Source organism: Rhizoctonia solani, chromosome 3 (assembly GCF_016906535.1).
Source record: "Rhizoctonia solani chromosome 3, complete sequence".
NCBI lineage: Eukaryota > Fungi > Basidiomycota > Agaricomycetes > Cantharellales > Ceratobasidiaceae > Rhizoctonia > Rhizoctonia solani.
The window spans coordinates 547,783-562,617 of record NC_057372.1 but is presented as its reverse complement, the minus strand read 5'-3'; the positions used below and the strand labels follow the sequence as shown (position 1 = coordinate 562,617).

The 14,835-nt window shown below is 48.2% G+C and overlaps 6 protein-coding genes across 6 annotated transcripts; 3 read left to right on the top strand and 3 right to left on the bottom strand.

Annotated features, from left to right (window-relative positions):
* Window positions 1-189: 189 nt before the first annotated feature.
* On the bottom strand, window positions 190-2,932 carry RhiXN_02556 (G-protein alpha subunit; the record flags this gene model as incomplete). Its single annotated transcript, XM_043322373.1, has 10 exons — window positions 190-273; window positions 336-471; window positions 532-581; window positions 642-775; window positions 839-923; window positions 1,670-1,817; window positions 1,926-2,424; window positions 2,492-2,602; window positions 2,662-2,772; window positions 2,845-2,932. 10 exons carry the CDS (start codon window positions 2,930-2,932, stop codon window positions 190-192), a joined length of 1,446 nt encoding a protein of 481 aa, XP_043177869.1.
* Window positions 2,933-3,588: 656 nt separating this feature from the next.
* RhiXN_02555 (peptidyl-prolyl cis-trans isomerase, cyclophilin-type protein) lies at window positions 3,589-4,623 on the top strand (the record flags this gene model as incomplete). Its single annotated transcript, XM_043322372.1, has 7 exons — window positions 3,589-3,591; window positions 3,644-3,679; window positions 3,735-3,773; window positions 3,932-4,054; window positions 4,215-4,372; window positions 4,425-4,518; window positions 4,576-4,623. 7 exons carry the CDS (start codon window positions 3,589-3,591, stop codon window positions 4,621-4,623), a joined length of 501 nt encoding a protein of 166 aa, XP_043177868.1.
* A 387-nt stretch (window positions 4,624-5,010) lies between these two features.
* On the top strand, window positions 5,011-6,504 carry RhiXN_02554 (uncharacterized protein; the record flags this gene model as incomplete). The annotated part of the gene is made up of 7 exons (XM_043322371.1): window positions 5,011-5,151; window positions 5,215-5,401; window positions 5,498-5,643; window positions 5,713-5,741; window positions 5,831-5,940; window positions 6,001-6,158; window positions 6,220-6,504. The coding sequence occupies 7 exons, from the start codon at window positions 5,011-5,013 to the stop codon at window positions 6,502-6,504; spliced, it is 1,056 nt and encodes a 351-aa protein (XP_043177867.1).
* Window positions 6,505-6,680: 176 nt separating this feature from the next.
* RhiXN_02553 (F-actin capping protein beta subunit) lies at window positions 6,681-7,769 on the bottom strand (the record flags this gene model as incomplete). The annotated part of the gene is made up of 6 exons (XM_043322370.1): window positions 6,681-6,899; window positions 6,965-7,143; window positions 7,198-7,280; window positions 7,333-7,446; window positions 7,500-7,654; window positions 7,710-7,769. The coding sequence occupies 6 exons, from the start codon at window positions 7,767-7,769 to the stop codon at window positions 6,681-6,683; spliced, it is 810 nt and encodes a 269-aa protein (XP_043177866.1).
* Window positions 7,770-9,108: 1,339 nt separating this feature from the next.
* On the top strand, window positions 9,109-9,743 carry RhiXN_02552 (uncharacterized protein; the record flags this gene model as incomplete). Its single annotated transcript, XM_043322369.1, has 2 exons — window positions 9,109-9,194; window positions 9,251-9,743. The coding sequence occupies 2 exons, from the start codon at window positions 9,109-9,111 to the stop codon at window positions 9,741-9,743; spliced, it is 579 nt and encodes a 192-aa protein (XP_043177865.1).
* A 383-nt stretch (window positions 9,744-10,126) lies between these two features.
* RhiXN_02551 (vacuolar transporter chaperone 4) lies at window positions 10,127-13,134 on the bottom strand (the record flags this gene model as incomplete). The annotated part of the gene is made up of 10 exons (XM_043322368.1): window positions 10,127-10,414; window positions 10,467-11,172; window positions 11,222-11,531; window positions 11,583-11,936; window positions 12,077-12,137; window positions 12,188-12,301; window positions 12,368-12,457; window positions 12,510-12,830; window positions 12,892-13,059; window positions 13,111-13,134. 10 exons carry the CDS (start codon window positions 13,132-13,134, stop codon window positions 10,127-10,129), a joined length of 2,436 nt encoding a protein of 811 aa, XP_043177864.1.
* Window positions 13,135-14,835: the final 1,701 nt, after the last annotated feature.

Below are 14,835 nucleotides of genomic sequence, written 5' to 3'. Positions count from 1 at the left end.
GATGCGTAGGAAAGCGAAGCAAGAAACCTGTCTTGTAGAAAAAGTGAGCGGCATAGCAAATGTCGATAAGAATTCATGGGAGATAATGAAATGGAGGGGGTGTGGTATAAACAAAAAAGGGGTAGATAGTCATCGCCTGGGGCATTTTTTTCATAGGTTTGGAGAGTTAGCTCCAACGTTCTTTCATTGCTATATGAGGCCAGTATGCTTGAGGTTGGCACGGAACAAGCCGTCACGAACGGATAGGATGATGGATTGGGTAGCTTGGGTATCCTTGATGTAGCGTACTATTCAGCTTCGTGCCAAGCCAGGAAATTTTGCCAGTAAGAACTCACAATCACGCTCGTCAAATGGCAATATAATTCCCGTTTTGAATCAGTGTTGTTGCGTTTGAACACTTGGCTAAAGTGTGCCCTAAAATAGTGTGACACCGGAGCATATTCGTTGGGTCTATCGCCGTATGAGGTGATGCTGTTATATGCAGTTGAGCTCAACAATCCCGAATGCCCGAGACTGAAACAGAGAGCTCACTATTTTTTGACCTTGACACCAGCCGCAAGCTTCCCTCTCAATACGTCACACTGGCACAAACCACTGATTAGCTCTCACGAATGGCACCCATGAACAGCACAATGACATACCTTGTTCAAGAACAATACCAAGTGGACCTCTTTCAGTATCGGACTAGACGTGATCTGCGTCCAGAGCTGGAGCGAGTCGTCTATGCGGTTTGTTCGGGCATCCTCTTCGAGGTATTGGTCGTATGCGCTAATAGCTAATCGTGTTGGGTGCGGTTCAATCACCGAAGTAAACAAAAACACACGAGTTGGACACTTACGAGCCAAAAATACAATCGCTGTTGCATCTTCAAAATAGGGAGCCCAGTGGGCGCGTTGAGAGCGTGCGCCTCCTACATCGAACAACTACAAAAAAAATAGCATAGGTGAGCAATCGGTTATTCACGCAACGATGAGCCGAGAGCGAAGGATGAGAAATGCGATGCGAGTAATTGAGAACACCAAGTGGAAGCATTAGCAATTGTTGGGATCATTAGGCAATAGTAACTAGAAATCGCCGAAGCTGCGGGGGCTGAAATGGATGGGGCAGGTTGTAGGTAAGTGAACCCCTACGCGATGACCTCCTATACCATGTGGATTCAAGGGGTAGATAGATAGATGGTGTCTAGGTCCGGATGATAGAAAGCCGGGGTGATACAGGATCAGCAAGTGATTCTTTTGGGTATGCGCTGTGGAGGGTAGATGCAAGCGCAAGCGAGACCGGGCAGGCCGAACGAGCCGTAGATCCCAGACGCGGGTGTGAGCTCGAGCCTGAGTTGCAGCCAATCGACTCTCCAAAACTGGTCTCCACCGTATTCTTCCCCGTGGCTTGTTACAGCCTGCTGCGACGAAATCCCGCCGTGGTCATGCGCCTCCAGGCCCAATGAGCTTCCTATATCAAACCAAGCGCTCATGCCGGTGTCCCAGCCTATTGTCGATGAAATATCCTATTCCCATCCTAGCCCAGAAGACGTATACTGAACCTAGTCAAAATGACCTAAACCTCGACCCCGAGTGATTCTTTTACGCATTTCGACGCCCCGATGTCCGGCTCGGGAAGTCACATACCAACACCATGCTGCCACAACTCAAAGAAGATGATGGATACTCACACGCCAATTGCACAAATTTTTCTTTCCTGGGTACGTAAACTGAAATGACCATTCACTGATCCCGATGGTTCGTATTCGCGCACGAAGGATGTCGTCGTCAGAGGGAAGGTATCCGGGTTGAGTGATGCGGTTGAGTTCGTCTAGGAAACTGTTCAATGAAGATGAGTTTAGCCCACGGGGATAACCAAGATAGGCGAGGGTAACCGGTCGATAGTGTCGCAATGGAAGAAGTATTGATCGAAATGAAACAACTCACAATATGCTCGCATCCTCCAATCTAAGTCTCCTTCTTTGTACCAGGACCTTCAAGCTCGGATGAGCCCACAACGCCTGTATGTCTGACCTACAATCCGCCAACACCGTCTGAACGTCCAGATGCAGTTCACTCTCGGGTGCTTTCCCATTTCCAATCCCTCTGTCCGCGTCAACACTTCCACTCCTACTCCGGACTTTTCTTTTCCCTGAGCTTGGACGAGTGAATTGGGTATTGTCCTGCCATCCACGACGGACACAAAACTCGGTCCGACCGGCGAGGTTGAACCCCGAGCCGATACGTTGAGCGAGAGTAGCTTCGAGGCCGAGCAAGGGAGCGAGATGGAGTTTGACGGTTGTCAGGTTGTCGCGGCCTGGTGTGCCCTTGGGTGATGCAGGGGGAGTGTAGGCATCAGACCAAGGGTCGTATACGGCAGGTGTACCGTTGTTGGATCCATATTCAAAGTCGTGTGTCTCGCAAATAGTGCGCAAGGCCTTGATAACTAGGAGTGACAGGCCGGATATCTTTTTAATTTGGAGCCGAAAGTGGGAGCCGAGCTTAAAACGCACTGTTTAAAAATACAACACCACGCCATGCTGCACGCTCTGCATCGAGAGTGTGTGGTGCGTACAACATCTGGAACTGTTTGAGCAACGTGGATTTGCCTGATTCGGCCTGACCTGGAGGTATGATGATGATGAGTATAGACGCCCAGGGGGAGGAATATGTGCAAGCGTACCGAGCAGAAGCAGCCGGAGCTCTGGATTATGACGACGATGTTCTGCACGGGCCTCTGCCTCTCGTGCGATTTGGGCATCGATGAGTTCGGACGCAAGTCGTTCTGCCTGTTCTCGTCGCAGCCTGGACCAGAGTCAGTCGATGGTGTATAGTAAGCTCGTGTTTTAGGCTCGCCTCTTTTCACGATCGCCAGATGGTTCATTCGCGGGAGGTTTAATAAATTGGGAAAATGGGTCGTCAGAGCTCATGTAGTCAACAGCAGTGGGTGCCATCATGCGGGTAGAAAGGCCAACCAAGTCGGCATCAGGCCCACTCGCCGCGGCTTATATGTACTCTAGCCTTGAGCTGAATCGTTCGGCGGAACTAAGCAAAGTCGGTACCCCGGATACCTCTCCAGGCCCGGTACCCGCCAGCCAATCAACACAAAGAGATAAGATCCTCACGTGATTGGAGTTTTGTGAGTCCTTACGGCGATCCCCCTGTGACTTGTGATGGTGTGGGGATTTGCCACGGTGCCGCCACGGACCTTTTCCCCATCAGACCTGGAAGTAGTGTACAGTTGACTTGTATAGGAGCCGTATCTACATGGGTTTTCATTAGTCAGCCGGTGTCTATCCAGATCACCCTATTTCAGTCCCACACTGACCCGCGTTCCTGGAGAGCTCTCACCCAGTTGTCACTCCATCATGATCGATATACTTACCTGGAAACTCCCCTCATTATAATGTGCAATTTCTCTCCCGGAAGCCGACCCTGGCTCTGCAGTTGGAATGCGTCCTGCTTTGTCACCCACATTCACGCGCAACACGCAGTCGATCAGCGCCCCAAATTCATGACGTCTAAATCCCCCAAGTGGCAGTGCTGTCCGGTCCCTGATGACTACGCACCCTGTCTATTCTGAACCGACGCTTGGCCACGACCACCACCCATGGTAAGTCCTCGGCTTCGCTTGGCTCATTAGCGCGTCACTGATGTTCTGCTAGTCTGTCACATTGCACACCTCGCTTGGAGAGCTCAAGGTGAGTAATCCGCACTTGTTAGCTCATTGCCTAACATATTTATCACATGGGATAGATTGAAGTCTTCTGCGAGGCCGTCCCTCAAGCTGCCGAGGTAAGCTATATCACCGGTGTTCATTCAGGCTCCTGACCAGCAGGAACCTGCTCTCCCACACCACCTTCTCTTCCCTTCTGTTCCGCTATGTCTGATCTCGCCTAATTTATCTCATTCTATCCCAATCTTTTACTAACCCCTGCCCGATGCTTCCGCAGAACTTCCTTGCTCTTTGCGCAAGCGGCGCATACGATGGATGTATATTTCACCGAAATATCAAAGGTTTCATGGTTCAGACCGGGGATCCTACTGGAACCGGTAAAGGAGGGCAATCAATTTGGGTAAGCATTCCCCTCCACACACAATCTATTTTATTATCCCAACTCTGGAAATACATCATCTTCCAATACCTTCCGGTTCTTCATAACCGCCCATTCATCTCTAATCAACTAAAATTAAACTATAACATTGAACTGACGCTGGACGTCTTACACGTCACAGGGCAAACCATTTGGCGACGAAATCCGGGCCACACTCAAATTCAATGCCCGGGGGATTGTTGCGATGGCCAACTCGGGCCCAGACTCGAACAAGGCACAATTCTTCATAACCTATTCTAAACAGTCGCACCTTGACGCCAAGTATACAATCTTTGGAAGGTGTGCCGTGCATAGACTTGTCGGGTACAGCCAGCTGATTATTTTTTGACAGGGTAATCGATGGTGCAGACACGACATTGGATGCCATGGAACGAACGCCGGTAAATGAGAAGAATAGGCCGTTGCATGAGATTAAGGTCATCGGGGTAAGTTTGAATGTTACGCCTTATATCTATCATCGGGTTGCGAAACGTTTGGGACAGGTCACCATACATGCCAATCCAATTGCCGCAGCTTCGCTCAATGCGTAGTCACCAACCTCCCTAAAAAACTTGGTCAAGGAGGCCAACCGAACTCCAGTACTCGGCGATGGATTCCAAACCATAAAATATGCGTAGCCCATTGCTTTCCATACTATATCGCCATATCGCTTTCTTGTGCTGTCTTGTACTTGGGTTATTTAATTGCTATACTCGATGGTGACAAAGCAGAGACGCGAACCCTGAATCATCACAACGCGTAGATCGGTGTGGCTTTCAATTTGGGTCGTCTTTGTTCAACCACCTTGTCCGATCGCACTCGTTTCTTGCATATCGCACCTCTTGTTTCGTACCACCGTATCTTGATTGGCCTTTAGCGCAGCGCATCTATATTTCTGCCTCGATATAACAATTTTTTAATATTCGATTACCTCAAACATGTTAAGATTCAAAGACTTTTCGGCGTGCGTCTTTGTAGATGGTGTTGAAGTCGAATATTTTGAAGCCAGGACCAAGTGGGACGACAGTGAAGAAGGTCAAGAAGTCATGCACGCGTATATCGTCGGCGAGCCTGGAAAAGTAAACCTCCGTACAATTCAGTAGTGAGACTCCTGCCTGACAAAGCCTTACCCATCCATTTAGACTTTCACCATATCGTGGAAAGACCATCGTGGAACTAAAGCCTCTTCGGGACACATATTTATAGACGGCAAAGACGTAGCTAGCGCTATTATGAGGATCGGACGCGGCAAGCCAGTGTCGAGATCGGGAGCCAAAGTATCGGAGGACAAACTAAGGCCGTTTCAGTTTGCACACTTGAATATTACTTGTAAGGTTATTTTTTATGTCTCGTTTTGTATACTCACTGAGTCTCAACCCAATTCTCACGCCTTCTTCCTCTAATTCCCTTTTTTTTGATCGACAGCCGACGATAGACTGGCAGACAAGAAAAAGGATAAAGAAAGATTGAAAGAAATGAGTACCATCCGATTGGAGATTACATATGTCCAAGTAGGTCCCCTGGTACCGTTCAAGAACCAAGAGGTCCATGACTGGGGACACGTTCATGAAGTAAGGTTCAGCTTCCTGGTCAAGTTGCGTGCAGCCCGATGACTGACGCTTGATCTGTGTTCCTATAAGGAAGCCAAAGCTCTGGGGCTGATGACAGAGTGAGTGATAGGTCGATAACTCCCACTCCACAAGAGACCTGAACCCCCCGCTCCTCTTGCGGGGGAGAGGGACTAATTTCAGGCTTTAGATATGCCCCCAAGATCGCGATACCGGCCAGTCGAGCTGTCGCGACTCGCCGACTTGATCCTAGCAAGGACGGACCGGACGTGCAGTTTATATTTACCTATGCAACACGAGGTACGTTGTGGCCAACCTCGTGGAGCGATATACGCACACACTTAGTATTCCTATGGATAGAGCACCTCATGGCGGCGGACATCATTCCAAATCCGCGAGCGCCTAAAATTACGAAAGGAGCCAATATTCAAGATGCTTTGGTGATAGAAGGAGATCGAGATGAGCCTAACAACAAACGTGTTTCAATTCCACGTTCACCCTCAAAGAGGAATCGGGGTGTGAGTGGCATTATAAACACTGAAGGGGAGCGGCTGTGGAGCTGATTATTTGGACACCAAGAAATCAAACACATGGGTCGGTTCCGATGAAGATGATGAAGATGAACCAGATACGACAAAACGTCCGAAAATAAATGGGAGTGCTCCTGGATCATCTACGAACGGTGCTTCACCAACGCTTGCGACTCTACCTCGTGCTGGGACTGAGGACGATCTTGAAGAACTTCAGCACCAACTAGACAAATACAACTTGGAACGATCTCAGGAGAGTGATGGAGACGAGAGCCACGTGGAAACAGCCGTGCAACTGAATAATGACGATGGCGATGAGTCTCAAGATCTCTAATTACCCCTGGCCGCACACGTTGCCACTTTGCCGTGGACTTGCTCATCTACATTCCGGCATATCTGTATATATTACCCTCTTGCGATTGCTTGATTTTCAGATTTAGCTCTAGTACAATCCGATCGAAGTCCAGAGAAATAAACTGAAAAGCATTAGGAAACACCACTCCACTGAGATTACCGTTTTAGCAACCCAACCAACTCCTTCTGAAGCTCGCGCTGCTTCCTCTGCTTGTCGAGGCTTTCGACACTGCGAAGATCGAATACAACGTCCCGTGTCTTGCCGAAATAGACTTCCTGAAGTAAATTACGCATTTTCAGCTCCATTTCTTCTACCATGCGCCCTGTATTGGCGATGTGCGCTGCAGGGTCGGGTAGTGGCCGATCCTCCTCTTGCTGAATAATGATTGAGACACATGATGAGAGGATAGTGGTGACAGCTAAGGGGTGAGTCTGCTTACCTGGCGAGTCATGCTTCCGCTCAAATCGACTTCTCCCGATGCTTCACTCTTGACTTTGAGCTGAAGCATTACGGTGCTTGTAAGTTTGTAGTGTGCTGTTCGGCCACGCTCGTTGGCTTCAAAAACGTGTATAGAATCCCACGAACCCGATGGTTCATTCGGTGATGGGGCGGGCAGGGCTATAGAACACAATCCGATTAGGGTCCGATAGCGAACTGATATCATAAGCTCACTTTTCTTGAGAAGGACAACTCCGGCAAATCCACCGTCATCTAGGTCCCATAAGAAAACCGAGGATACACCACCCTCAAAATACCTGGCCATCACAGGTCAGGGCGAATCCGTGCCACATGGTACTACGCACTCACATCTCCCTGTACGTATCAAACGCCTCATTGGCGGCTACTTCCAGCTTTCGGAGCTTGACTGAGGGTTGCGTGCCCTCCTCGAGGGGTGGGTCGTACTCGTTCGACCATGGTGATCTGACCAAGGTATTATTACTTAAATCGCAAATCAACATGCGGAAAGAGCTCACCGATAAGAGTCTCCATCTCGATTGTAGTCACAAATGAGGTACTCTTTACCCGTCACTTTGTCATGCCGTACTTGAAGGGGTTGGTCAACGCTACCCAGGAGGTCATCGGCATAGTCGGGACACATCTCACAGAGGAGAGCTACATTCTCCTCGACCTGTATCGAGGTCATTCGATGGGAACTACGCGTGAGTAGCTTTCCTTTTGCTCACACGCGTTGGAGGTAGCCTCCGCATGAGGTCCAGCATCGAATCAAGGACATCTTCGGACATGTTGCTACTCGGTAGGTCCTGTCAAAGGATTATTGAGACCAATTAATTGGTGGGTGTTTCTTTTGGACCACGCTTGAACTTACGTCGCGCTATTGACCAAAGACTATGTTGTGGTATGGCCCAAGGACCACGGCGCTTCTGGGCTCATTCCTATTGCTTAGTCATCTAGTATGTCCCTCTTTTAGCGCCGACCAACTGTCTAGAACACTGGATATCCACCTTGGGCCATTCCGAGCGATCATACTCCTTTGTTCCCAACCGTTTTTGGATGTGAAGCTCTGCACATCAGTTGGTTATTTCTCTGAGTATTGGATTTTGACCTATGGGGCATTATATTACCGTTTGAGCCGGAGATGCCCCCCACCTCCATCCTAACCCGGCGCCGGAGCTTTTTTTTTCTGTTTCTCTTCCGCCGGCGAACGGAAGCAGACTACCCCCGGCACTGCAACGAATGGATACGTCCACTCGACACAGTGGACATTTGTGTTGTACTATAGCATTGTTGTCCTAGGCCATGGGGGTTCTCGATTACCGGCTGCCAATCGCACCAAGCCACTAGGACCAGTACAGAGACATGATACAATTGGCTGGCTGTGGGAACTAGAACCCCTGTTAGGTAACTATTAGCCAAACGCCTGGGCCATTACTTGAGTAAGCGCAAACTCGGTGCTTATGCTTTGCGGTCTGCTGCGGGACTGCCTGGTCTATGCCACGATGACCTCTATCACACCTTGACCAATTATTGGTTGCTGCATCTATCCAATACTAGCTACCGACAAAGAAGCTCGGGAGCACTTTCGTTGTCGGAGCTCAAAATCTCGATTCATGACAGCCACCCAACACTTTATTTACCAGTGGGCTTACACACACTACAGGAAGTCCGATCCGGCATGGCGTCCTGATTGCTTTCCTCTAGCAATGCAGGTCATCAGGATTGTAGCCTGGACCATGCTGCACGCTTTTAGACTCATATCGTCTTCACAACCCTTCTTTGTCCAAGTTGGTTGTGGATGCCATGAGCACGTTGGATCATACGAGAACCATGGTACAACTTCCGGCATGTGGGGTAGTATGCCATGCACCGCATTATAGTGGCTTTGCTCCTGTGTGGTCCAATTCGGATGCCACCTCTTTGCACGGCTCTGGTCCGATACTTTAGAGGTCATCAAACATCGGGACTTTGTCCATATCATCGGATCCCTCAGGTCATATACCCTCTTTCGCATAAAAACAAGCCAATCGCTTCGGGAGCACCCACACCTCTGCAGAAGCTAGCATCGCCCATCGGTGCCAGTAGATTTTTTTCTTTCTGATTTTGCCGACGCTCGATCGATTCAAAATGGTTACTTTTGAAAGTCTCCTTGGACCACTCTCCACTCAGATACCGCGTAGAGCAATGGGTATCGATAGTGCAATTGATGCTGGGTGAGTAAAAGTAATTATGAGCTCTTCTTGCTTGGAGTTGATCATCACTGTATTAGAGCATCCTGCTACTATTCCGGCGCATTAATGCTTCAAGGCCAAGAATTACTTGGCCCCGGTACTCCCAAGACAGTATGGGAAGGATTAGGTTATGAAGTAGGAATACAATATTTCGATATCACACTTGCCTCGGAGACGCATAAAGTCAAAATGTGGCATGCCGATAGGCCGATTGGAGTTCCCCCAGAGGCAGCATCAATTGCAGCTTCCGGAGCGCGTTTTATTACTTTTCAACCTCGCAAATGGGCACCCGACGGCCAAATCGTAGTGGAGTTTCGTGTGACTATACCGCCTACTATGTTTCCTCCGCCGGGCGTTATCTACAAGTTCGAACTTAAGGCTCGTGCCACTGTAGCCATTATACACAAGGATTTGGGCCAAGGTCCCGACTTTATGCGTCGTATCGCGGAGACTGTAACTTTGGAGCTTGGTCGCCAGAAGGCTGGTTGGCCTTGGCCACAGCAACACGTCCATGGGCGGCGGATGACATGATGTTTGGGCGCATATAATCTTGGACACTCTCATACCCCAAATTCATGAACCAACTGGATACCTATAGTGATGTCAAACATTGCTTGATATATGATCATACCTTCACGTATCCTTAATTTGTATTCACATTGACCAAAGTTAATTACTGGTCCTGCATTTTTCACGATTGAATCATGTTCATGCTTCCTCTTAATCACAATCATGAATTTTCGTTTGGAAGTCGTAAATGAATTATTATCGTGTCCTTATTGAGATTTGAAAAAAAGACAGGGGATGCATGCAAAAAGACAGAATAAGACGTTGGAACTATAAAGGCGTGTACCTCAAAATCCAAACATGGCCAAGTGCCTCTCCTATGTGTCTCGCTAAGAATATGAAAAACCCTAAAATCCGTCCTCGGAGATACGCATGCCCAGGTTTGCAGCAATCGAAGCCAATAGGACCACGCTGAGCACTGTCGGCCCGTACCTGTCATAGTACCATTCACTAACTTCACGAGTGCGTAGCTTAAGTGCACGGATCACGAAGATGACACCTGCATATGCAATAGCGAGCAGGGATGCGAAGGTAAAGCATATCGCGCTGTAAAACGCAACATTGTCCCCGGGCTTGCTAAAGTTGAGCAGAGTGGTTGCGACAGTCCCAATCATAACAGCAAATTGGAGCCATTTCTTGAGTCAAGAGGTTAGAAAATTACGAGTATATTGTGTGGGCTAATCTCACCAAGAAAGTTCGCTCGTTGGCAAAGTACACCTTGGGCTCCACACGAACAGGGACTGCGATCTTCTTTCCTGGTTGTGCAATAAAGTGGCGCACATACTCGGTTTCTTCCCGCTCGGGGACTGCTTCCTCCTCATCCCCTTCTGGAATATTCCCATTCCGCTTGTTCAGTGCACTCTTGAAATTCTTGTCAAACGCTTTGGACGGCGCCAAAGGATTAATGCTCAATCCCTTCGGACGCTCTGCAGGTTGTGAACTACGCCTACGGCGCAAGAATGGAGTGCGCTCGTCATCTTCGTCATCCGCCAAATCAGGTTCAGGAGCGCTAGTTAACCGCCCTTCAGACGTGGGCGTTTTATCCTTTTGCATCTCCTCGAGTTTCTGACGTTCGAGTTCGGCTTGACGTTCCTTGATGACCTGGGCAGCAGCCTTTGCATCGAGTCGTGCGATACTGACTTCATCCTGAGCGACACCATAGTCTCTCATCTCGTCTTCTTCGCCCTCGCTCACAGGTTCTGTATAGCGTAAAACCTGATCGGCCTCAGATGCAGGTGTGTGGCTCTCTGGTGATGTAGCAGCTGAAATTGGCCGGCCAATAGCTACGTTACCAGTGTCAGGCTTGCGAATATCAGCTTCCATTTGAGGTAACCAGAACGGTACCAGGTCCACACGGTTTGGCAAGAGTGTAGCACAACCATGAATGAATTTACTATGAGATTCGTAAGTACCTCAATTCTAAAGCCATTGAAATAACGCACCTGAATTTTGGAACGCTCTCGACCAGATGACTGGAGACTAGATCTCTGACCCATTGCGGAGGTTCCTGGCCAAGCTGAGTTTGAAGTTTAACTTCGAGCACTCCATACTTAAATATCTCCTTGTCCCTATCAGGGACGTTCGGGAAGGGGAAATCGATTCCGGCATCTGGTCGGCGCCAGTTGTCTCCGGATCTGACTTCACCATCCCAGTTGTCTTCCCGAACCATGGTAAGTTCGGTGTCTAAGGAGATACGAACGCGAGCGTCGCCAGGAAGCTGGAATGCAGTACGGTTGTAGAACGACCTCATAACTAAGCAGCCAAAATGAGACCATGGTTCAAGCTAAGCGAGAGAGGGCATACCGGGGACTAGCTTCCTGGTTAAGATTGCGTACTGCACTTCACTGGCCAGCTGTATCATGCCTTCGACTTCTTGTTCGCTCTTTTTACCTTTCTTCACCAATGCTCGAAATTCTTCATCCATCGTATATTCTCCACGCAAGAATGCATTGACTTTGTCCTCCTTTATAGGGAACCGCTCCTTGACGGACTTTTCACCGGTCCAGTCTTCCCTATGCGTTTTCCGTTCCACGAAAATCGTACGGGATGACATATCGCCATACCACCGAAGTCGAACAGCTTCGGCTCCTTCAGTCTTCTCAAGTCGTCCAAGGTAGAGTTCCAGGTCTTCATTATCAAAATAGATTGATGTGATGGCTAATAAAAACTGTTAATAGCAGTAACTAGATAGAGATGTGTCGACTTGCCTGAATCAGAAGGCTCGAATTCCTTGTTGGGATTGAAAACTAAATATGGTATATGTAAAACACTCTCATTATCGGTAAAGCACCACCTACCAAGAACTGGGAGATGCCTAAGAATCGCGAGCTTCAAATGTACTAGGTTATCCGGATGAACCTATGAAACATAAGTTTATTCTCACGATAAAAGGGTAGTTTGTGACATACCCAATACTTGGTCGTTTGCCGTACGAACGCATTCTGAGCACCTCCAGCACTGGAGTCACCCTGTATAGGGTGTCCACGAGTGCGAACAAGGTCGTAAAGTTTAGAAAGTTTGACCTACCACGAGTAATAAGATGTATTGGTCAAGGCCTGAAATGAGTCCAAAAAACCAAGAAACCTTACAATAATAGAGTCCCAGTTGTACTTGTAGAATGGGCGTTTCTCGAGATAATCGTGAGCGAATGTACGCTTGAGGGTAAGTCCAGTTTGTTTCTATTCGACCGCGTAAGATCATTTGTATATAGTAAATAGCACTATGGCTTACGTCGTGCTTTTTAACGATTTTGACAAACCCGGTGAAGTTCAGCTTGGTATACAAAGCCAAATCATGGACGTCAGCGACAATGGTTGCAACCTCTTCCTCCAATTGTCTAAAATTTTCTTCAAGTGAATCAATGTCATCATCTTCATCGTCGAGGACGTCGTCCAATTCATCGTCTGAGCCAGCGTCATCGGCTCGGTCTGGCTGGACAGGAGGCCGACCATCTTCGATATCCCGGTGCTCTTCTTCTTGCTCGTCTTGTTGTTCAACCAAGGATTTGACGCTATGCTCCGCGCTATTTATACGGGCACCGAGCTCAGATGCCTATTGCCGGTGGGAGCACATGTTTCAGCGGGGCGTGCAGGAAACCAATTAACCAGCAAACCTTGGTCATTTGGAACTGATGGATCTTTTCAAGCTCAGCTTCGAGCTTTGCCACAAATTTGTCTTCATCCTCAGAAGTCCATCGGTCTTCGCTTGTCCTAGCCTTTAGGAATTTCTTCAAGCCAGTATAGTCGAGGTAGTAGGCTCGCCATTCAGCATATGAGTCGTTCTATTCAAAGTTGTTAAGGAGCCATAACATGTTTTAAGATGGAGAGTTTACTTTGATCTTCTGTCCAAACTTCATGTTGGGTGCGTACCAAGTATGGGAGACCGGTTGACCGGGCTGAAAGTGGGTATGGGAGTTGAGAGAAACATTCCAATCACGGGTGTCATTACAGGGTCCCTTGGCTGATGTCATCCAACCCACAATACCGTCACACACGTTCGTTACACGTGACCAAACCTTTCCAAACAAAGTGGCGCTGAGTGAACCGTGATTGAACACGCCCTGAGACCATACGGAATGGCTTTCTGTATTATAGTATCAGTTCAATGCACTCAAGCTCTACTATTATATCTACGTCTTTTGACGCCTCCCAGGAAAATAACCTATGGCTACAATCAAGTAATTTGAAGATACCTGGGAATCAGCGTGGTGGCCGAAACATGGTATTGTGGATAATTCTAACCCTCAGTCCTTGATTCGTCTACGAAAACATATTATGAATGTTCTGGTATTACCTTTCTGGGCTACGTTGGGTCGATGTCCAGCACATGTGGTTCACTCGGCTTGGGTCTAACCCGTTGCAATGAAAACAAGGGACGTTGACCTTGTCGATATGTTGTACGGGGTTCAAGTACAATCTTGTCTATCACAACATTTGCGGAGTTTAAGGAAAGGTCAATATTGCTACATAAGCACGGCTTCTACGACGAAATATGTTGTGGATATTAAGAAGCCATATATCAGATATATCATGCGTTCACTCGATGTTCTTGCAAGCACATTAATCAAATCTATCGTCACTCACTTCTCTTTAAAACCGCCAGGGTCGGCGAGCGCCCAAGAGTACCCATGATTCTCCCTGAACTCCACAAAGTTTTATCCAGTTAACATTTATGCCGTTTTAAAATATAGGGTCGGCACTTACCTATCCAAGTTAAGTAAAGCCCGTGATGACTAAGCCTCCTGAATTGCTCCGCGAGTCTCGACGAGCGTAGGGAGAACTGTGGGTGCTCCCGAGCGCTCGACAACCCTGGCAGTATTTGTAGAAGCGGTCTGGAAAGCCTTGTTAACCTTGCTTGACCCGTAGTTATATGTGTATTACTCCATTAGTTTTAGTTGGATAACAACAGGAAAGACGTGTGAATCGCTTTATCACAGATATTCAGTGACTACGAGCGCCGAGACGAGCAATAAAGCTTGGCGCACACTGGACACTACCTCGTCCGCAAACCGGGAAACCACCACATCGCCAATCATCCCAGTCAGGGGGTACGACGGGTTACACAGGCTCATGTGAATAATAACTTCTTGAGCTCCTGCTTCCTTTTTGCTAAATTATATAGCCTCCTGATGCGCACCATGCCACCTTGCTTGCCAAATCGTTTGCTTGAAACTGAAGGTGGGCGGCTCCAGAAACAAAGGCCAAGATTGATTGCCTTGCGTCGGCAAGCAAGGGTTGCCGTAACGAGTATGATTTTAGCACAGTTAATTAGTACACCCAGCACGTGTTTGTTTGTTTGTTTTTTTCTTTTTTTTTGATACATTTCCAAATATAAACAATACGGGAGCTACATGCGAACTAGGCAAACCGCTCACAAAGCCGAAACCAAACCGTGAAAGCTACAAAATCGGGTACAGAGAAAGAAAAGAGAGAGAAAAGAAAACAAAGAGACGACGAGACAACAGGCAGGAACGTAGCACGGTCAGAGGATAAGTGTCGCATGGCGACGTACAGGTGGCTTAAGGCCTAACTCGGGGTAGAGACCGTAAGGGCGGGAG